Source organism: Botryllus schlosseri, chromosome 9 (genome assembly GCF_051294905.1).
Source record: "Botryllus schlosseri isolate E-star chromosome 9, Bs_hap1, whole genome shotgun sequence".
In the NCBI taxonomy this organism is placed as follows: Eukaryota; Metazoa; Chordata; class Ascidiacea; order Stolidobranchia; family Styelidae; genus Botryllus; species Botryllus schlosseri.
In genome coordinates, this window is record NC_137244.1 from 26,906,850 (window position 1) to 26,931,248 (window position 24,399).

Below are 24,399 nucleotides of genomic sequence, written 5' to 3' on the forward strand. Positions count from 1 at the left end.
TCAATATGAATATTTATTCCAATAGCATATTGAAGATCTGTACCTACAATAATTTTTCAAACTGGGTTATATTCCGAATTAGAATAAAATAAAACAAAAATCGAGTTTGAGTTGTTAACGATTACCCAGAGGTGGCCGACGATAATCACCGTTTGTACTCAAGTAGATGTCGATATCGCGATTTAAAAGTAAGTACTTTGAAAAGTGGTACTTCATTGCCGACTACCTCCACGATTACCCCCGCCCATGGTCATCCGAGCATATTCGAGTATATTTAAGTTCAAGCACCAGTAGATATAGCGATCTAAAAGTAAGTATTTTGAAAAGTAGCCTAAGTACTTAATTGCCGACCACCTCCACGATTACGCCGGACACGTGTCAGCCAAGCATATTCGGGTACATTTCAATATGAATATATTATTCAAATGTACAAGTACACTGAAGTTTTGTACCTCCAAGAGGCTGGTATATATAGCATCCTGATCCACGGACCTTCGCGGCGAATAAATTCTACAATGCGGGGGTTCAACCACCAGCGCGAGATTTCTACTGAGCAATGCTGAATGCTGGAATGATTTGATATCGAACATCCAGAAATCCCCGACAAAATCTCGCAAGGAGCGTATGAATGCACCTACATTTCGTCACTGAATAGATGCCAAGTCCAAACAAAGATTCGTAGCCGGTTTGAATGCCTAAGTTATCCGATAATTCTCTGAGTCATTGTTGCGCCACGTGAGATTGCCAACCGTGAACATTATTGTTCTATAATACTAATCCTACCCGCTCTCAGTTGGTCTGTGATAGAATAGCGGCCTTCGAAAATCCTGACCTGCATCGACCCGGGGGGTGGGTGGGAGTAGCACCAGACAACTCCTACGTCATATGCGATAAGATAACAAAGCTAATTCGGTCAAATATACTTAAAGGCGTTTACTGAGTCACAGATATGAAACGCATAAAACACGGAATACAAATTTGCTCTTAACTTGGACGTACGTTTGATAAAGCAATGTTTCTTAACCGGGGTTCGCTGAAGGTCAATGCCCACACCCGTACACCAGCACACCCATACAGTAGAAGGCACATGTCTTTACATTGTATCGCAGTCTTGTGGTGTATGATGAATGATGAAATCATTGAGAAAACTGATAAATTGTTGTTGGCAATGCACAGTTCATTTTGCGTATCAGTGCTCTATAGTAATGTTTGAGAGCCACTGCGATAAAGTGTGCGCTCTGACTATATTCGACTTGATGCAAGGTTCGTATTCGTATGCTTTCTTGCCGAACGGATTGAAGCAGCGCTATTGCGGGATGCATCAACACCGCCATCTTCCGAATGAAAACAATTGGAACTGTGACACAACACGAGATGAGTTAGCGCCAACTGGCTGATGCAAAAGAGCGAACGAATCACATTCAATGAATAGTATATTCAATTTTTCATATTGAAATAAACTCGTCGAAATCCACTAATAGAGAATTTGGAAAAAATATTTTATATCAACAATCGTATCACCGAATTGCATTCAGCATGTGTAGCAGCTGTCTCAGCAGGGTGCCAATATTCTTCCACCAAGTAGCCTATACCAACCCAACCTCAATTCCAATGACCTTAATCTTGATGACAAAGTATTCTGCGAAGCACATGCTTTGAGATATTGGCAAGTGTAGCTGGCGTGCTCGCGCTTCAGTCGCATAGACGTATATGGACAATTAGATTCATTTCACTTTGTTCTTTGATATTTGTCAGTATATTGCAGTATGATTTGATCCTGGTAAATCTACAAGTTTCTGACCACTATACTTACTACTATCTGGCTGTTCTGTGTTATTGAAGAATGCTCCTTGGACCGGCGTGTGTGATCAGGAATGCAAAAGAACTAGAGCTGTTATTTGCCAGTCGGCTAGTGCGGACAACAGAAGCATCGACTCCAATCGAGCACTAAACCAGCGTGTCTTGCAACACGTCGTTAGTCGTTACAACGACCACTACAGCATGTATACTGCAACCCTTCACGTCTTTGCCAAGAAAATAAATCGGACTTACCCGAGTTTGAGGCATATTCGCCGATGAATCTCTTCGTGAGATATCTGACGATCAACGCTGAAAAGCAAGAAAATGGAAGCAGTCAGAAAATATCATGTCGTGAAATCACCATTGCATTGTGGTGATTGACGAACGCTCTATTAAAGTAAAAGTATCTAATGTGGCTTTAAAGAAGATGACACACTACCGACAGCAGAAGATAAGAGAATGACACGGTAACGTTGAACTGTGAACTGTGCAACTGCTAACGAAATGAAAGATCTCCGCATATCAGTTCCGATTTACACCTCTTGTTGATAAACCTACCAGGTAGCTAAAAAGTTCAGCACAACTGCTCTAGAGCGACGATAAAATTTCCAGGACACAAAAAAATGAAACAGAGCACGAGAATCTCTAGCATCCCTAAATGTAAGTCTAATAAAGTGTAACTTTGAAGTCAAACTCCAAAGTTCAACAAATACCCGTGATGTACAATGTCAACATTTCAGATTGTTGGCTTTAGTGCTGTATCGTGAATGACGCTCGACTATACAAAAATAACCAATTATAATCACAAAGCGTGACGTATTAGTGACGTAATTGCTGCAAAACGTTCCACAGACAACATTAGTCCAATATCAGTGACATTCTGATTTCGTGTTACGTAACACAACACCGATACACATTTTCATAATACATTCATTGCGTAATTATATTAACACTCTGAATATATTATTTTCGAATCCCCAAAAGTATCTTCAAACAACGACAGAAGAGAACAACACGGCGGGAAGATACTCCCGCACTTTATCCGCCGCATATGGTCGAATAATTCTGGTCTAATACAGGGGTGCCCAACCGGCCAAAGGCCGCCGAACAGCCGTTTTTCATTGAGTTACAAAACCTCGATGCATGCAAGGACCTGAACAACTAAATATGTCTAGTTGTCTAATTAGACCGAAATATCTTAATTTAATTCGTGAAATGTTTCTATGCTCTTATTTTAATTGTAATCCTATTTATGTTTGTCATGAAAATGCCGCAAGAGAACTGTATCGCAAAAAACAATCCAAGCTCGTTGTACAGACATTTGCCATTATCTTGCTTATGAGCACGAATTGTGATTTGATATGAAGTGAATTTTATTTTAGTCGTATTTCTTTCCAGTTTGGTATCGAATTCAATTTCCAACGTTTTGGCGAATTCAGTAATTTTAATTCTAATCTAACTTGAAAAATCTGAAAATTTGTCAAGTTGTCCAAAACTGGCAGGAAGCCTCTCCCACACTTAACGCGCAGATGCTTCCACAGAGGCACATCGTAACACATCAAGTCACCCGCGCATAAAGTGTATCGAAAGAGGATATCCGCCATTGCTGTTGAGATTGTCGATGAGATATTCTGAGGTTTGACTGCGTTACGAGCAGTTGGTTTCTTAACAGAAGGCTGAAAACTATTCGCGTAACTTCTGGGAAGTAACAGGGGCTTGGCTCAAGGGGGCGAATGAAGTCGTTCTGGGTGATTTATAACTATATCTAACTATACCTATAAGCCATTACATTGAAACCGGCCAAGCCTCAAGGTATTTATGAAGTAGCATGAAGAGTGTTTATTTTTTTTTTGTGGCAAAATTTTCGGCAAAAATCTATACACTGACATAGTCGGGCAATCCTCCGAATAAGATACCCGAAGCGCAGTCAAGCGAACCGAATCATAGACGAATATATTCGAACACGTGGCAACGCATTTCCTTCGCCTTTTGGTGACCTTTCACAATTGAAGTCATAGTAGTCAAAATTTCTACTGCAGTAGAAGTAGAAGTGACATCGTAAATTTAGAAGTATCAATTTCCAAGTAAGTATTCTAAGCCTGATTTTGTCAGGAAAATTGAAAACCGTCAGGATGAAGAAGAATTAATCTAAAAAGAATTGAGTAGCCATGTAGTGCGAATCAGAAAAATTTAATAGGGTTGTTAAAAAATAACTTATGTTTTCCAGGTTCCAGCGATTCACTATTAAAATGTTAGGTTGCCTAAAAAAACTGTCCAACAAATTTTTCTCGATTCCAACTATGGTAGATGTGAACGAACAGTGTTATAAACTTACGCACATTGTTTAAAAAGGAATTACTGTCAACCTCTTGAAATTGTTAAGTTGTCTAAAAGAACGATGCTTAACAAATCTTCTCGCTCCCTACTGGTAGAAGCGAAGCTATTGCAGTTGAAAATTTTGGATTTGCAAAACTAGCCTGGACGATGGGTAATCCCAGAATTGAAAAATGAAGAAAAAAAACAATGACCAGTGCCTTGATCGCTTCTTTATGCTTCTCGTGATTAGTAGCGAGTTTATGACCGAATTCTGCGTGAAATCGTTGCAAACGTATATCCACACCCAGATTTATTTCATTCTCGAATATTCGGATTCTGCCTATCCAAGTCTATTCATGAGAGCGTAGTATGCTTTTCCCTATTTCCCAAAAACCACGCAACGCAGCAAATCATCAACAACTCCCTTGGAGGGTGAAGTTGTTTTCACGCGGAGATGATTCTCTTCGTGAATCACTCCAAAATATTTATCAAACCATACAATCGATGAAGCGACAATGATGATTATGAGCCGAGAGAGAAAAATACTCATTGACGTAAACATTGTGTGTGGACGTGACGTCACGTAGCGCGAAACGAGTCAAGCTTGGTGTGCAGACATTCTTCCATTCTCGTGCTTTTTTGCGAATTCAGTAAATGTAATTCTGATCAAATTTGGAAAGAACTGTGCAGGTATAATTCTAATTCTAATAAGATTTGGAAAAGATCAAAATTTTCTAGTTGTCCAAATCTGATCGTCTCGCGTCTATCATTCAGTTTCAAAGCAAGTCGCGTCAGTGGTAACAGAATCAGTATGAATTCGATTAGAATGAACGGGGATAATAGGATTAAGTGCGATTCTCCTGCTATTCAGCTTAAAATCGCTTTTCACTGCGCCTTTTTATTAGTTTTAAAACACGACCAGTTCGATTATATAGCGTATCCTAACAAAATGCTCATCTCTTCTGACTCTTGTGAGTAAATGAGAAATTTACGAAATTGAGTGAACAATTTCTCCTAAAAAATCGGACGGAGCAAACAAGCCAAGAACGCCACTCCAGTAAAAGTACAAGCAGCGAGGTGAAATTAGGCTAAAGTACGGGATGTTGTTTGTGGTATTGAAGGTGCCTGTCGACTGCTATGGTCATTTACACCAAGCCGATATTATTTGTGTTACATTCCACAGGTTCTAGGCTTTTTGTAAGACACCGGTTACGCGAATGAGATTGCGAGGAGGAGCCTAGATTAACCTCCAACACTTATATAGCTAGAAATTCTGGAGTCGACCTCGTCGGACTCGAACCCACGATCCATTGGTGTCACTAAAGTACGGGTAGACGTAGTGCTTCTAGAACAGGGGTTCCCAACCTGTGCCCACTCCTAGCGGGTTATAGGTCTTTTTCAAGGGTCATGAAAAAATCTGTAACGTGATAATTTTCAACTCCAGTGGAATTTTGTACAGAAGCTTTTTAATTTTTAAAATGACGTATTTTAAAATAAATTTTCGATGGTATGAGAATAAAAGGTGGACATTGTTTTTTTATATATATTTTCAAAGGGGGCCACGGTATTAAAAAAAGGCGGGAACCCCCTTTTTTAAAAGCACCACCAAGTAGAAGTATAATTTACTCGCTTTGAAAACTGCCCGAGTAAGCAAGCAGTTGTGAAATGCGGTCGTCAATACTGTCCTTAACAAGCTTCGTTTCTGATCGCCTCTGCGAAAGACTCACTGATTACAATATTGTCAACAAAATTAGTTTCGGCATGAATCGGACATCTTTTTCCAGCGCTTTCTTTATTGAACAGAAATCAATTTTCACCCAAGTTTTACCCAAGGGCGAAACCGAATCTGTCCGCACATCGTCATAGAGTCGTGACGTGTTTGACTTTTAAGAGGCGTGTTGTCCGATCACGGTTGAACGGCTGTGAAAGGATTTGTTCTCATCGATTCGCGACTCGTAGTTGTCGTGGATCGGTGATAGCACGTCATCATTCAAAACACACATAATGAAACCGAACTCTTTGCATCAATAGGAAAATCTCATTCATAAATCACCGAAACTGGTTGTTTTGGGGCAGAACACCGGAATATCGGTTGGAGCATCAACTAAGAAGCAGTATTTCTCGACTTTTTCTACATCGTATTTGGGTGGCTGCGTGGACTAGGGTTGTAATCAAGTTACAAAGTTACAAGTTACAAGTCAAGGCGAGTCATTTTCAACTCACCGCCGAGTCAAGTCCAACTCGGGGAACAAAGTCATAGTGTTGAGACTCGAGTCCTATAGTCCAAGTGATAGTGTTCCTGTTCACTGTTTATTATCGAGTTCAAGACAGGCCCAAATCACTTTTCTGAAACTCTTGGGTGATATCGAATGACTTGTATTTATAATATATTCATTTTTCTCATTATTAACACGTTCATTCAACTGATAAAAAACAGTTTATGCGCCTATTTTTCAAACATCGCTCTTGATACACGAGTCTTAAATCAAGTCATATATAAGGTCTCGAATGATATGACTTTGTCGAGTCATACGCTATGACTCGTGTACAAGTTGAGTTAATACATGAAGTGACTCAATTTGAGTCGAGTCCTTTGCCATTTTGAAAAAACGACTCGAATCATTGCATTTTGGGGAATTGATTCCGAAGTTTTAAGATGATTTGGTTGCGTTACGAGTCAATCTAGGATCTGAATGACATTCTGGAAGTCGTGTACTGGTCGTTCTAGATTCAAGTCAGCGCATTACATCCAGTCACCACCAGTCCTCTAGAAAAAAGGATCATATGAAGCCAAAGAAATGAGGTATTTAGGCTGAGGAGAACAAGCGGATGATTGTTACATTACAGGTTCATTTTATGCATTCAGAATTAACCGTTATGTTGATTCCCAAACACGCATGAACAAGGAACATTGAATGAACAATTGTGGTGATTGCATAGGATTACTGTAATTAGTTTGCTTATGTTCGTTTCTCAGTTGCTCATGTCTGTGCTTGCGCGTTTATGTTTTGGTTTCAAGCTGATCGTAGCCAAATTTTACCTAACTAAAACCTAGAAAGATATCAAGCAAAAACAGAGCCATCGTGAGCCTCGAACGATAATGGTGAACAAGTTTATGGTCTTTTACCGACATCTAGCGGTCGCGCCTACCGTCGCAAAGCAGCACGTTCTCACAGCGACAACTCGCGTGATCGATATAATATGATTTTATGATGCCCTTCGAGATATGCTTCTTACTCAGAACCCTTGGGGCTGCGTGAACAGCGTCTAGATATCCCAGAAGCAAACAAGAACAATTTCTCGTGTTATCGTTTCCATTATCTGATGATGTACTCTGGACTGCTGTTCGCAGGTTCAACTTCCTCCGAATGGGAATAAGGTGAAAATGGTCTAAATCGGTGTTCTTTAACCTTTTCGCGCTCGTACCCTGTGAGCTTTCAATAAAATTTATCGTGCCCCTGTCCATTATCAGGCCGCCATCAAACTATGGTCTTGTCCTCCGTGGGTTTCTACACAACTTATGATTTGGGGCCAACCCGTCACAAACGTTCCGTGAAAACCGGGTTTTTCAGGCACTGCAACAAAAGGTCAACTCAGTATCAATTCCCCGTTTTTATGTCTGTTACTGAAACTTTAAATTGTCCTATTTTTCGCATATGAAAATATGGTAAGTACTTGGTCTCCGAAAGTTGTCGTAACAAAATATATGATTCCATGAATCTGATGAAATTATTTCTGCAAACAATTGAAAGTTAGTAAAATTTCTGCCCTCACCTGACTTCCCTACTCCGTCAGCTCCGATCACTAAAATATTCAAATCTCCGTCGATCTTTGTGAGATCACACGCCTTTATCTTGTCGCAAGCTTGTTCGCTGCTGACATCACTATGATCGTTGCACGCGTCATCGAAGTAAGCACGCGGAGTTCGCTCCAATTCCGGACTCGAAGGAGTCGAAAATGTTTTCTCCAGTTCTTCAAACCACGGACTCACGGAATTCACGGAACCGGAAGAGTACGATTTTCTCGCCGCTAGGTTGAGATAAAGAGGTAATTTATACAGCGTCGCAAAAATGCAAACCTTGGTGAGCATTGAATAGTTTTGTCTAAAAAACTGAAAATTGTCACGTTCCAAGTAGTCTACAATCATAACCACAGATTTTACCCAAAAGCTTGATTGCATGCAGTACATGAAATAATCTCGATATATAATTAATATGTATAGATATATGAATTGAATATATGGTTATTGTAATTACGAGACATTTTCTTGTGGGAAAGATGGAATTGGAACGCGTCCTGCGATTCGAACTCGAACTCACCCGAATGCGGCCTGCTGGCCACCGACTGTTCGTGGGTCCTCCTCAGTCTCGGTTGCGAAAATTTCTTCTGCAGGTTCGGCGAGGAGTCGCTGTTCGATTCGAATTCGGCGATTCCGAACCTCCCAGAATTTCTGTTAACCGACGAGTCCTGAAGTATATAGTGAAAATTTGAGGGCCTGAAAGTGTGTAAAGCAGGGGTGTTGAACTCAACTTGCGTCATGGGCCGGATTTAAACCTACAAATCGCTCGCGGGACGCACCAGTCAAATGATTGCAAAATATTACCTCAAAACTCATGACATTGATTTTAATTTGGATACTTCATAATCAAGCCTATACACACGATGGTATATCACATTCTATTACGGCTCGTAGGGGTTCTATTCTTGCTACACTTGTATTCGCAAACAATGGAATTATGGCAATAATACGACGACTGGGGATGGAATAGAGTTATAAACGGCTAAAACCGAGCGTTTTGACTTATACAATAGCTGACCACGGATATTTGAATTACAATTCCGCTTAACCATTCTATTATCCATGTAACCTGCATATAAAGGTATCGCATCATTGGCGTTTTCGCTTCTGTGAATAACTGGTTTTGGGTCCTTTTCCCATAAAACTCCGTATGATTTTTTTGCCTTCTCGAAATTGGGTGTTAACGTGAACGACTTGTTCCTAGTGGTGACTGAAGTAAAATCACAACACCGCTGTCGGATGGCTATGGCCTATGAACAAGAACATACTGTATTTTCTGTCGTGAGGGATTATTTAATTGACGTATTTCTTACTAGAAATAACAACATTTGCTGTTAGAAATATGCTCGATAATACACGCATTTTTCAATCTACTCAAAATTGCTTCGTGGGCCGGATGCCGCCCGCGGGCCGTATGCCGCCCGCGGGCCGTATGTTTGACACCCCTGGTGTAAAGTGAAGAAAATTACTTTATTATGAATGCGAGGCATTCAATATCAACCAAGTGGTGTAGTAAAAATGTGGGCTGAAGAGGATTGAACTCGAAAATGAACAGAAAACACAATGACTTGGACTCGGACTCGAGTCTCAACATTCTGACTCGCACTCGCTCCTTTGAACCCTGACTCGGACTAGGACTTGACTCGGAGTTGAATTTAAAATGACTCGACTTGACTCAAAACTAGAAAAGTAGAATTGACTTGTGACTCGGGACCTTACGACTTGGTTACAACCCTACACAAGAGTATTGTGGATGTGAAAGCAGCGACGTCCTTCTACTCAATTGCAAGTATATAGGAGTCGCGTTTTACAAGCCTTGTCAAGACTACTTCAAGTGGAAGTAGAAAATAAACTTGTTAAAAGCACTTAAGTAATATAGTTTCAATTAAATAGTATATTCATATTGCAATGAACCCGAATATTTTCGGCTGACACTCGTCAGGGGTAATAGTCAGCAACTAGTTAAGAATTCAAAAGAACATCGTATATCAACAATCGTATCGCAAACTATGATGTCACCAGCATTTTCCAAATCACAAAAGATGAAGCATTCATTGACACGGGGAATTTGAAAAATTTATTGCCGTTCGAAACCAGATTTCACGGACATTATGACGTCTGTTAGTTGTCACCGTACGATCGCCTGGCTCTTAAAGCTATAAATGAGAACAAATTCTGAAAGATGATGCAATTTGGGCGTCCTCGGAGGACATTTTATATTTCTTGAAAATGGGGGACAAAACCTAGTAAAAGAGGACATTCGGTAACCCTGCAGTTTCTATTCTGCCAAATCCAAAGTCTGACTACCTGAAGAAGTATAATATGTTAGTGCCTTCTTACTGACCACCTCTATGTATGACCAATGCCTACAAACCGTTTACTTTCTACTTTACAAGACAAAAGTTGAGTAAGTCAGAGAAATCTCGAACGTACGAGGCTAGAATTTACCTGCCATCCTTCGAAGGCATTCTTGACTTTACTCGCAAAATTGGCGATGAACGACAATGGCCTTTTGACGCTGCCGCTGCTGTTGCTTCTCGCGAACGAATGCGACGCGTACGTGGCCGATGCGGGCTCAGTCTGGTAATACCGCGGGATATCCGCCTGGATTCTGCGGTACCGCTTCATGCCTCGGCTCGCCGGGACGCTGCCTTGGTAGGCGAGGTCGAATACGGCTTCGGAATGACGGCGCGGGTTGCCGGAAAAGTAGCGGCCATGATCGCTGTCTTGAGCCGCGTTCATCCTCGGATCTATGTCGCTATACTAGATCTGAAATAGGATCGATAGGAGTTGATGTGAGGTGATTTTAATTAGTGCTTTAATGCAGCAAACAAACATGTTTAATTTCATTGCCACACTATATTATGTGTGAGTGAGGTGTGTCAGAATGTTTGTGTATGGAATGCGTAGCGGAACTCACATCTGATAGCATTCTCTGATGATATGAAGATAAACACAAAAATTATATCGTGACACTTAAGATTTTGTCGCAAGTGACTCTACGAAATTTCATCCTGACAAGAAATGCTATACCAGCTATGCAATACAATAGCACTAGGGTTGCATTTAAAACTAACGGTGTTTTAAAACACATTGTTTAAAACATGTTTTAAACAGTGTTTTAAATAAAGTTGTAAAATGATGCTATAATTTTGTAAATACTTTCCAAAAACATGTTGTATGAGCCTACAGTCAATTACAAGCCGATATAGCCGACGTATATCGACATGGGATGGTTGGAACGCGCAAAATAGTGGGTTCAACATTAATAGTACAGATATCACATAGGAGCTATATTTACCATATAATTTCAATTGTCAATGTCAATCCACTATGGCGTCACAATTGAATATTGGTGACGTCATGGCTTAAAAAATGTTTTAAATAAGGGCCTTGTTTAAAATATGTTTGTTCTAAATTGATTTTTGTTTTAAATGCAGCCCTAAATAGCACCAACCCTGAACCGGAATTACAACTCAAACCCAAAATTGGCCCTTATCCGAAGCTGAGCACTCATCCTAACTTTAGCCCGCATATTCAAGTGCTACTATTTGATGTTTTATTATTATTATGTCGCATGCGCAGATACCCCATCAATTTGTTTCGTTCTATGTATTGGTAGAACCGTGAACATGAACATGAGCTGAACATATACACTATACAGCGACAATCCAATGCATCAACAGCAGTACTATTTTAGGACAGGCGAGCACCATATACGATCACAATCCGGATAGCGCATAAACCAAAGCGCGTGGATCATAGAACACAGGTTATAAATACAAAGGCACAAGAGTAAATAATGATTGGATCTAATTACTATAGTCTGCGATCAAGTACAACGCGATATTTTTCAAGCTTAAACGCAAGCTGCCTGTCTGACAGGAATAGATCGGCCGACGAGGCTTCATCTCGTCGAAGGCTAAATCCACAAATCAAGATAACGTCGCCCATAGTTTCCGCATGAGACTTTATCTTGATTTATTAGATACGCTTTCCGGGGCCTAGCATGCTCTTGCGAATGGATCACGATCTCAACCGTACCACGCAACGTGAACTTCAATACAATTAAAGCGTTGACTTATAGAAACCGCATTGTAGATTGGTACACGCAATATGATGCTAACACCTCACATTTTCGTTTTAAAACATCACAAAACTGCGATACAATGAAAAGATAGGAAGGTGTCGAAACAACTTGGAGTAGTCTGTAAGATCCTTGGCCTAACAACGGAACTTGATCCAATATCTGAGTTTTCGCGAATGCAGTAATTCCAATTCTAATGTAATTTGGAAAACAAACTGCGTAGCTATAATTCTAATTTTAATCTAATTTGGAAAGAATCTTTGTAGCTGTAATTCTATTTCTAATCTAATTTGGAAAAGCTGAAAATAATAATAAAGGATATTATAGCGGGCATCGCTACTACGTGATGTTGTACGTCAAAAAATCCGGATTTGGCGTGTTTGTTTGGTACACTGGAGCACGGATTTCAATTTAAAGTGTATTGACAGACATTTCGAGATACTGCACTCGGCAAGCAAAATGTAGTCCTTTGTTATCGACATATTCAGTCCCGGTTACAAATTTCGTATTATTTCCGTTCGAAGCCATTCGCACGAGAGTGTACATCGTTTATCCGTATCTGTGACCCCACTATATTATTTCTATCTCTCTGCACACTATGCTCTTGTTATTCGTGCAAAAACTTGAGGTATTTTATTTGAACGCCAGCACGCTAACCAGAACAAACACGAGATAGATTCTTGTCATGGTCATGGGCTGAAAAACAAGGCGCTGCTTCTTATACATCGTAGAAATATTACATAAGCAACATTGCACTGCCGCGTATATAACTATAGTTAACCGTTGAAATGAATGCGAATAGCCTCCGGTATCAGTCGCTAGTTTGTTGCAAAACAAATAATCTCGGGCGAAATAGAATCGCTTAGAACGCGCGGTCTAGCGCATCATCTTGATATGAATCGATAGAATCGTTAAGCTGCAAATTGCGAAGATAATCGTGACACGTCAAAGGACTCTTTACACTGAAATTGACTTACATTCTAAAAGGAAGCATCTCGCACCGCCATTCAATCGGAGAATTTATACCGCACGGAATTTATTGCATTCGCGAAGTACAATTCCCTTCTCGTGTGTGGCCTCCTATATATCACACTCGGACAACCATAGATAAATCTATATAGCTGTTTAATTAGTTGCTAATTTTAGTCTAATTTGTCGAAGGCTCCTTGTCAAATGTTCCTGTGCCCCAATTTTAATACTAATCTAATTTCTGGCATTCTTGAAACTGCTACAGGAGATAGTGTGCGTGCGAAACGAGCCAAGCTTGGCGTACGGACATTTGCCATCCTCGTGCTTATTTTTTCACATGAACCGAACTCGAATATTTTTGTATTTCTTTCTAGTTCGGAATTTAAATCAATTTCCAAGATTTTTTTGGAATTCGGCATTTCTAGTCTGATAAAAACTGTGTAGCGATAATTCTAATCCTAATCTAATTTTGGACAAGCTGAAAATTTTCTATAGTCGTGCAACTCTGTCCTATACACGTAATCGATGTAGAGTGGGTTTAATCCAGACTGGTTGACAGGCACGCGTTGATTGTCTGTGAAACTATTCGGCACCATTGCTGTCAGCTGAAATAATATCGATATTTTGACGCTACACTGGGGGTTGTGGTTTACTAATCGGGCTTGGGCGGCCTTCAGGCGTAGCGATTTTCGCGGTAATTTTATCTTGACCAAAACCGCAGTGTTATGAAGAACGAGACAGTCGATGTTTATAATCCGTTCGTTTAGAGCACGCAACTACCGGCTGTGTTTTTATTTTAGGAAACAAACGGTTATAACCACGTCGCCTTGAAACGATCCACGTTTAGATATTTGAATATTGTCACCTTACTGTAGATGGAAGTTAATAGTCAATAGATCGACGGCTCTTAACCTTTGCTAACACGGCGAACTTTACGCTAATCTGCAAATCCAAATTTTCGTCTACACACAAGAACAAAAATGTACAGCATGACGCATCTCGTACAGAATACTGGTGCATAAAATGAACTGTGCGTCAACAACATTGTTAAAAGAGCAAAACCATTAAAATATGATACTCACATAAAAAAGATGATAATGAATGTGTACTGCGAATCTGTGAGACTTCTGCAGTATTACTCGGGTGAGTGTCTTACGTCCAGAGAGCCCTAACCCTAACCCAAACCCACTGCTATAGATGAAATGCTCTCGACATGATCTATTGCATTTAACTTTGGCGGACTTCCCGTGCATGTACCTACACCTAGCTCATGATTTGTATCCCGACTCGCGTGGCAGTTTCGCGCTTGTTTTGACAACAAATCACTGCGGGCTAGAAATCATACAGAGCATGACGTCACAATTATTTATACCTGATCCTGAATTCCGGGAAAGGTCGCAGACTCCAGTCTTGCGAGCTTAACTCGCGTTGAGTGCTGGTCTGATATCGAAGATATATCTAATCGCATTCATAAGGAGGTTTGGTCAAATTCAAGTTTACTTGTGGGACTTCGAGTCGACTATTACTCACTGTGATATCAGGAAAGATGTGGAAAAAATCTGCGCCTTCCACGAGAACACAAAGAATATAATGCTATTTCTGCATCAGTAGCATCACAATAAAGATTGTTTATCACAATAAAGACTGTTTGATATTTCTTTGACCATGCCTATTTCATTGCACTTTGTGACAATGCCATGGGTTGACCACGACTTCACAGATATGTCATTTCCATTAAAGTATGTAGATTTGAATAGCCTAAAATTTCGTATGCCGCGATATGACCGATCCAGGTTGTAAGGATTCCACAGTGGAGAATAGTATTGAAACTATGATTATATATTGTTGAAAAATTAACTCTTACTGGCACGGACCGTGTCATTTCAGCATACTAGAAACAATCATCAGTACTCGACTTGAATCATTAAAATTATTACTCGATTCAGATTCGAGTATTGTGCCCAACCCTTTTCATAGCAAATCCCTGAGCCGTAATATTATAAAGGCTGATCCCAACCCAAAGCGACGAGATGTTCTCGCGAGACCGTAACGAAAATAAAGGACATTTCCGGGAAAGTAGAAAATATCGAAATTCCTGCGCATAAAACTGGTCTTATTTGGTGTGCGATTTTCGTAAAGAAAGTTTTCTTCTCTCTTGGCGTATATCCGTAAACTCACTCCATGCAAATACTTAGGCGAAACATAAGACACCCGTACCCATCCAGAAACACACGAAAATAACGAACTGCATCCAAAAATGGGGACACCTTTGTTATACAGTCGAAATGCGATTCTCTTGCTTATTTGCTCACATTTCACCCGATTGCATTTTTGTTCTGTATGTTATTGATTTGCACAGTTGACAAAAAATAATCACTCTCTTTCTCCCTCCGACAAGCGATTAAAGCGAGGAAAACACCATGACCTAAACAATGTGTTCCAATATCACCAAAGAATTATCAATTCAAATCTTTGTCGCAGTTTAGGATTCTCTAACGAAGACATGGGCATCGTGCGGCCCACGACGCGATTCTGAGCGGCACCCGAAATGTTCCTTGGAAATTAGACTATAAAATATATTTAATAAAGTTGATACGTGAACAAAAACTATCGGCTGTACAAACTGGACCCGAAATGCGTTTACTTTGAAGTCTAGTTTGTTTTAGTACCGTGATTACGTAACCTGCACGCTGTATAAGTATAATCCAGGTTCAAAATAAAGCCAATATATCAAAGTATGTCGTAACAAATAAAGTTACAAGTCACTGTTTCCATATTCAAGTTCAAATCTCGTTTGTTTACAGGTCTGCGCTTTAAACTGTTATGTCACACGTTTCCAACTCCTAATTCGTAAAATAATACAATCAGTGCACGACTGCAGGTGATTAGCGATCATCCTCACTCACAAGCGATGTTATGTCAAGCAATGAAAGATGCGACTGATGAGGGCCGAATTTTTTACAAGATTTTGAGCACTGCATATTTGTTTAATGAAGTCAGCTCTGCACCGGTCTTTTTAGCTCATGATGAGCACCGAGCGGGTCTCTGTGTTTAAAGCAATATAATTTGAGTCGGCATTATGAGAAAAATCATGTAGGCTATAGTGAAATACAGGCAAAGCTCGGCTGATGTGGACCGGCTATTAGCAGCAATACTATTTTACCAAGGCCCTCGGAGATAGGGACGCATTCTAGTATTAACACATCCACCCCTGTTCTAACGTATAGGCTATATCGCTTACTGTTCAGAACTGAACAGCGCCGATGTCCGTATACAGCAGGGGTTCTTTTTAACCATGTGTGCCGGTTTAGAATACGGCATGCAGTATGAAATTATACGCTATTTATGCCTAGAATGTGTAACAATTTACTTTGGTATATGTCCAGTCCATAGCTTGACCCAGCTATAGTCTCGCCCAAACTCTACTGATATATAAATATATATTGATGCATGTCTGAAGTGATATCATAATACCAAGGCCATTATGGCGGCGGTTATTGGCATGCTGAAGCTGTTTTGTCAGCGACGTTGCTACTGGTGCATTTGCAACCATAATTGAAAACGTAAATGAGAATGGAATCGAGTAAATAGAGGATTAGTGTTGGTGGCGTGTTCAATTCTCATTGGGGCTGGCAGCTTCAGAACGCTTTGCGAAGAACCTGAAGGTATAGTTGCATATTCACTTGAAACTTTGAGTCGAAAATACTTGCCTGTTTTTGGTGTACGGCGTTCGAGTCAAGTATAGACACTTTAGGGCAGTGGTTCTCAAGCCTTTTTAGACACGACCCCTTTCCCCTTATCGTGATATCACAAAATATCATAGAGAGAAATCAGAATGCTAGCAATCTCAACGGATAGTTTGATGGCAATGAAGGTTATGCCAGTTGATGAGAGAATTATTAAATATAAAATTCGGGCAGTAGAGAGCAATAATGATGAGGCGGAGGTAAATCGCGCGGAGCACGAAATTTTTTCTGGTAGCTGCGGCTTCGCCCCCCCCCCCTCAGATTGAGAACCACTGTTCTAAGGTATAACGAGTCTACTAAATAAAAAAAAACGTTGCTCGAGTCAAGTTATGGCTGGAGTTATCCCAACACTGCTTACATGACTCTTTACAATACATGTGTTCAACACGCCGACGCGTTGAGCTTAATTCATTATATTACAATGAAATTTACATTTCTCTGCGATTTTAGACGGGGAACGCAAGAGTATTTCATGAAAAATGTGAGGGCACGAGCGCGAAAAAGGTTAGAAATCACTTCTCTAGATGTCTAATATGTCTAGTTTATGCGAAATACCGATAATCGGATTCTATTCTAAATTGTGAAATACTTCTATGCTCTAAATCAATGGTGTTCAAACTGGGTGGCGCGCCCCCCTTGGGGGCGTGGAAGTATCTGAAGAGGGGGCGCGAAGTCGCAGTCAACTGAATTTTTTTTTCGCGCCCTGTGCGATTTGCCTCTGTTTCCTAGTTATTGCACTGAGTCTATAGTCCGAATTTTATATCCGGGAACTCTCTCTTCAACAGCCATAACCTTTCATGCCACCAAACTAACCGTTGACGTTGCTAGCATTCTATTTGCTCTTTTTAATATTTTGTGATATCACGATAAGGGGGGGGGGAGAAATTTTTCACTATGATAAAGAAGGGCGTGTCTTAAAAAGTTTGAGAACCGCTACTCTAAATTAAATTCCAATCTGATGTGTAGTTTTCCTGAAAATGCTACAGGAGAGCTGTATAGTGCGAAACGAGCCAAGCTTGGTGTACAGACATTTGATATAGTCTTGTGCTTATGAGAATTAAATCTAATTTTGTATGAGCTGGGCCTGATTCTTGTTGCGTTTCTTTCTGATTCGGAAATGAATTCAATTTACAAGATTTAACGAATTCAGTGATTCTAATTTTACTCTAATTCAGAAAAGCTGACAATTTTCTAGCAGTCAAACTGTTCTCTATCAACCTGCCGAATCAACATAATCTGAATATATAGCGAGCCTCTTCTTCTGTAAATACAATCTCAAATCTGAACGAAGTATCAACTTCTTGCCAGCACTGATCTCGTGGTGTGTGCTTCAAGGAGACTGCTTTTCGTCCCTCCACTCTGCACGGTCGCCTTCGCAACAATAACCTTCATTTCTCGCGAAGATCAGAGGTCGACGCGCGCCATTTCTGTCGCGTCTGCCAAACCTTGAAAATGAAATTTCGCCGAATTCTCAAGTTCCGTCGTGGGAATTTTTATCTGCATTACGGACAACAAATGAAACGTTCGTTCATTGTCAGATTTCTACGCACTGCATACGAAAATCGGTTTATTCACCGTATTCCCATCATATGCTATTGGGTGCTAATCTGTACACTTTCTAAACTAGAGAACCGGAATTACCAATCCAACCATATTCAAGTTTTTCAAGTCTGCCAATTACACTCTTGGACTATATATCTCCATCAGGACTTGACTCACTTACACAAATTGGAATGAGTGCAGAATTTGGTACCTGAAATGCACATTATACTTGATTTGTATCCTACGCACGGCCGGAAATTCAATTAATACACAGATTTTCGACCCTTGCATTCACAACGTGCGTAATGCTGACGTCACTACGCGGGTTATTGAATTACAAAGCCTTCCCAGCTACAAAGCAAAGTCTCATCTGAAATTTACGCAATCGTAAACGGAGTGTCCTGGTTCTGAAACTCGATCGTGCGATTATATCTGGCTTAGCAGAAACATGAATTCTTATGTTCATAGCGCGTATCGCCAGTGTGGCTATTTTTAGGATCATAATTTTACTCGATATCTTTCTAGAACGGAAAACAGCCGTGAAGCGCATCTCGAGATGATTGTTTCCGCTAGGCTTGATGATTGATTTCGTAAAGGGGGTTATTTTGTGGACAACAGCTTATCTAGGCATCGTTACAATTAGATTCTGACCTATATCGGGTTTTTGAGTCGATTCCGATAAAATTAAAACGATAACTAGCACCTTCGCCGATAAAACCGATATATTCAGCTGATAAAAAATATGGCATCTATAGCTCACATTTCCGAAACTTACAATCATTGGTGAGAACAGATTTGCAGCCATTGCCATGCTTGGGCATGTACATCAAATAAACTAGAAATGCCGCATCTGGGTGGACACCTTGAAGCTAATGTTGTCAGTACCGTAAGCACTTCTACTTTTCAAAGTAAGTAGATAATAGCTGTTACTTCAGTGGATCACGTGGTTATGATTTTAAACTGTTTCTACTACAGCTCACAGATTTCAGTTTTTAGGCAGCGCTAGGGTTGGAACACTTACTTTTTACGACGTAACTCTACTTGAGTTGGCCTACCAACGATTGCTACCTTGACTACTTCTGCCTGTACGCTGTACGAAATAGATCGATATTTCCAGTGTAGCAGTCCCGCAATATAGTTCTCCGATTTCCTACTACCACATTGTCACAAGATCGACGATTTTTTTTATCGATGTTCTTTCAAGGAGTGGTGCCGACTTGATATGATCGCGGTACAGGCGATGCTTAGTAATCGGTCTGTTCCTAGGCACAATACTGAACTGAACACTCGCTAATTTTGGCGTCGTCTCAACAAACTGAATGAAAAACCACAGCACGCAACCTGACAACTCAGTCAACGTAATATCAGTATATGCAACATTTCAGTCTGTAGAGTGTAGACTAAAATATAGTGCCTAAAATGCGACAGAGAAACAGCTGGTAATGCCGACACCTAGCGGTTCGTTGTTACGAAAAAATTTTCAGCACTTGCCGGCGTGATCAAAATCGAAATCTTGGGGATTCGATTCCGAATTGAAAAATAAGTTTCGATTAGAGTATTCTGTAGTAATAGATGTGTAATCTGCTAAATTATTGTTTTGTCGCTCAGACAAAATTTGCGACGGGGTTCACCAGGTTACTAGGTTAAGAACCAGTTACCAGTGCTCTTCCATCGAACGTTTGCATGTTAAATCGACAATTTACTGATCATTTCCGAAATATTACCTGATGTCGCAGAGTTCTTTCTGTCGTGTGGTAAATATTTGGAAATTTCTACTTGTCTGCATCTCCCTGAATATCCAAAAGATTTCGGAACGCGTTCGATTCGACACGATCTAAAATATAGGAACCGTGCATTGCCTATTCTTCGGAAGACCTTGAATGCGCCCCTAGAGTAATTTACAATTGGGTTCAAAATCACAGCATATGTTCTGTAATTTCGATAGTTCATTTTCAATCGTCTCTACCTTTAGAACCCTTACCAAGTCCTTATCTACCGCAATTCCGTAATTTAGCAGTTTCGTTAGGGGGTCGGGATAATCCACGGACTGTGCGTATATCCACCAGTTCACTGTGAATAAAGAATATCATCACAACTGGTCTAATCACTTATACGTTCGTCCATATGCAGGCCGTGTTATTTTTGGCATATGCCAAAACTGCCAAAAATAACTTATTTTTGGCATTTTTCGATATTTATTTTTGGCAGTTTTGGCATCGTCCTCTAGTTAGATAGTTTCAGCCTTGAATTAGTAACAAAAACGCTTTATTCGGGCTAGTCTGTCCAAAGACACCACAAAATGTGCAGCATCCACGTATAATCAGTGCCAACAAACAATAAGAAGAAGAAAAACCTAACGATTTCATAGGCCAATAATATCAAACGAAAAAACAAAATGTGCAGTATCCATCGGAATCGGTGCCAATAAGCAAAAAAAAGCCTAACAAACACGCTCAACAGCTGATTGTTACAGCTGTTGAATAGACTTAAATCGTTTGCACTGTAACAGTGCTTCCAAACTCGGGTCAGCTAAGTTTCTCTTAAATTCATTTCTCGCCCAGCGATTCTGGGAAATATCGGCTTCAACAATAGCCGTTTAGAGAAAGAATGTTGCCAGTGATCCACAAAAGGTTTTCAGAGCTTCAAAATCTTTGGAGGGCCGAACCGCCTTCCATGCATCATCAAAAGAGATCACTTCGCCAGTGCCATCGGTCTCATCGCGGAAATAATTTTCTTAACGATCCTTTTCTAGGAGTTCCCTGTGTTGTCTCTCAACACATTCTATTTAGTTAGGCTTACCATACGTCCTCTTTTAAGAGGATTTGTCCTCTTTTTTGAAAGTGTCCTCGGAGGACGCCCTTTCGTCCTCTTTCTTGAGATTTTGTCCTCCTTTTTGAAAATTTAGGCCGATTTAGAGCGAATTGCGAGTGATATGCCGCATATTAGCACAGAAGTGAAGCTCCGGCGGGTATTTCGGAGTGAAAAACGGTGATTTTAGCTCTGGGCGAAAATATGACCTTTTTTTTAGTCATCCACCTGGCAATGTGCAGTAAAAAACGTTATATTTTGAGCTCTGAGCAGAAGTGATGACCCTTTTTTTTAGTCAACCGATCACAAAGTAGGAAAAAAACGTGCGACATGATTAAGATAAAGGCCCTATCGCGTATCGAAGAACGGGAGAGTTCTGGCATCAATACGCGGCATACCAACTGGGCTCGAAGATAAAAGAAATAAACCCAGGAATATACGATAATAGTATGCCACATAAGGGAAACCCAGACGAGAACTGGAAGAAACTAGTTGCGATGAACAGAAGATTGAAATGGAACACAGAGCAATGGAAAGACACAAATTTTAAGGAGCTATATACAGAATTGAATAGGACATATGAAAAGAAAATAGACGATACCATGGTTAAAAATTGGAACGCTATACAAGGTTCTAAGAGAGGATCAAATTCAAAACTTACTAACAAAGAAAAGATTATCAACTACCGACTGTGCAATAACGGATATATTTTTGGCAAGCAAAAAGATCAAAGAAACATGCATGGGGAGAAAGATAAATGGGAGAAGAGAATTAACTAACTGCAAATTCTGCAAAACAAAAGAAGACACAATCACGCATGTATTCACCACATGCGATATTACGCAACAGGTCTTCAATGTTATTAAAGAAAGATTGGAATGGACTCCAAGGAAGGAAGAAATTATATACACCAAAAAAAGAAGAAGTCAGAATGACATACTGATGGTATCGATCTTTAAATCAACGATATTGAAATGGAAGCAATATCAAGACGCGAAGAACGATTACATCGAAAACGGACGAAATTGGAGAAGAACGATGGCGTTGAAAATATTAAATAAAACAAAAAAAAGAGTAGAAATTTTTACATCCGGACCAAGATGAAGCAACGGGACGACGGAGGAATGACGAGAACGGGTGGCGACGATGATGAGAATGAACGATGCTGGATGATGATGCTGGACGATGACGACGAAGGATCCAAAGGAAAGAAATTGAATTTACACCCTTTTTGTGTTTATGCAAATTTTACTCGACTTTATTGTACTGAAATTTTGATATAAGAAATAAATATATGGGTGACCAAGGTCACCACGATAAAAAAAAAGTAGGAAAAATTGAGAATTTTACTCCGGTTTTGCAAGTTGCAAATTTCTGAAAGTGTCCTCTTTTTTGATTTCCAAGATATGGTAAGCCTAATTTAGTAGCCCGGCTATCATTTCTCCTTCAGTCTACCGATATATTTTCGGATGACTTTTGTCACTTCAGCTGGCTTTAATATTACCAACTCGCATGGAAGAGTCCTGGGAAGGTTAGCTTGTTTAAGAACATTGACGCAATAAGACTGTCTGGCAAAACGAGACTATGCAGCTCAGAAATAGCCAGACAGTTTATTGCGTCACAATGTTCAACTCGATCAAAAGGCAAAAATCATGGTCGATTTTGGGGGTTCCAGTTCCATGAGCAGAATATAATTTATATTTTATTAATCAGTAGGCCTACTGCGGCAGCTTCTCATTGATACCCGTTTTATCAAATTTGCGCTCGACAAGCCGGTAAAAAATGGTCGTAAAATTGCCTTTGGACAAATTTAAAGTACGACGTAAACCAAATGCAGTCAGCCGTTCAATCTCGCTGTGCCCACATCATTTAGGACACCATGCTTTAGCCCCTAATGGGTGGGTTTGACCCAGATTAAGAAACCTGTCCTTTACAAACGCTTTTTTCGCTTGTAACGCGGTCCTGTTAACACAACACCATGAACAAAATACACTATTTGGCAGGCCGTGTTATTTTTGGCATAAGCCAAAAATTGCTTATTTTTGGCATTTTCAAATTTTTATTTTTGGCAGTTTTGGCATCTGGCTCTTGAAATGCCAAAAATAACACGGCCTGTCCATATGTGTGTGACATAACAACGGAGACTCAGTACAACCAGGCTGCACAATATTTGGATGACCCGTTGCTTTCACGGGTAACACTATACGGCGAGGGGCTCTCAAACTGGGGTTTATGGAGCCATTTGGACTTGACTGGTTTCATGAGTGCATTGAACGCTAATGTCGAAGGTGCCATTATAAAACGACACATTATATGTGAGATCGCAGCTCATTTTTGACTACCGTGTTTTCTGTATGTCTTATATTCAAGTTTCAATACTGGTCACAATAGCCACTATTGCACTCGAATGAGAAAGTGACGAGGGCCGGACAAGAGTCATTAGCTTCCCGAATCCCACAGCCGAACATGTGCATGAGCGATGTGCACCTATTCACTCTGATCAAGGTTTACCATCATCTATTATGCGAACATTCAACACTTTGTTAAACGAAACTTTGTTTGTCCTAAGTAACAAAGAGTAAGTTATCCAGGCGTAGGGTTGTGCCTGTTAACCTGAAAACTGTGGAGAACGTGGTCTAAAAACACAGCGACTTGAGTTAGTAGTGTAATCAGACAATGCATAGTTGAGTAGGCTGCTGTGACAAAATAGAAATAGTTTTAGCATTAACATTAAAAAGTACGTTTAATGTTCTAAATTCCAAACAAATTTTCGCGGGCCGGTCAGAATCGCGTCGCTTGAGATTGAGTCGGAATTTTACCTTCGAGTCCTGAGAAGTCAATGTTTCGAAATGACCCAAGTCAAGTAGGCCTATGTTATGCCATGACTCTGCTCGAACCCACTGGTCAAGGAATGGATTCGAGCCGACTCAAGTCATTTTGTTATCCAGGCATGCCACGTACAATCCATTTATGATAATAGAAGGACGTATGGTGCATATGCGTAAGATACAGCAACGAACATATAAGCTCCAATCAGCACCGCGACTTCAACGGCGTTAGACGAATAGAATCGATATCGTCAGTCGAAATAATGCTAATTTCCTGGATTTTGAAGTTCGGCACTGAATTTATCTTTCTGCAACATGCCCCAGAGTTGCCAACTGCAAGATTGCTCTTGGTGCCAATTTTTTCGTGAAATAGTACCTCTGAAACATTGCCAAGTTATCATTTTAATTCGAAATATCCCTTTCAACAGTTCAATTAAGCTGCAGAAGGAAGATCGTACGACGTACGTCTTTGTGGAATTCATTTTTTCAAATAGGGCCGTCCAG

At 40.2% G+C, this 24,399-nt stretch overlaps 1 protein-coding gene across 2 annotated transcripts in view; it reads right to left on the reverse strand.

Moving 5' to 3' along the window:
- LOC145445892 (uncharacterized) overlaps positions 1–13,452 on the reverse strand; it is a 30,071-nt gene extending 16,619 nt beyond the window's left edge. Inside the window, exons 1-4 of one of the 2 annotated variants that reach the window (XM_080324049.1) lie at positions 10,364–13,452; positions 8,436–8,583; positions 7,891–8,145; positions 2,053–2,109 (exon numbers count right to left, since the gene is read on the reverse strand). In XM_080324049.1, the coding sequence (XP_080180175.1) occupies positions 2,053–2,109; positions 7,891–8,145; positions 8,436–8,583; positions 10,364–10,657 (754 nt within the window). In that variant the 5' untranslated portion in view covers positions 10,658–13,452. The remainder of the gene's footprint in view (positions 1–2,052; positions 2,110–7,890; positions 8,146–8,435; positions 8,584–10,363) is intronic. The other variant, XM_080324048.1, reaches the window with a different exon arrangement.
- Between the last annotated feature and the right edge of the window lie 10,947 nt (positions 13,453–24,399).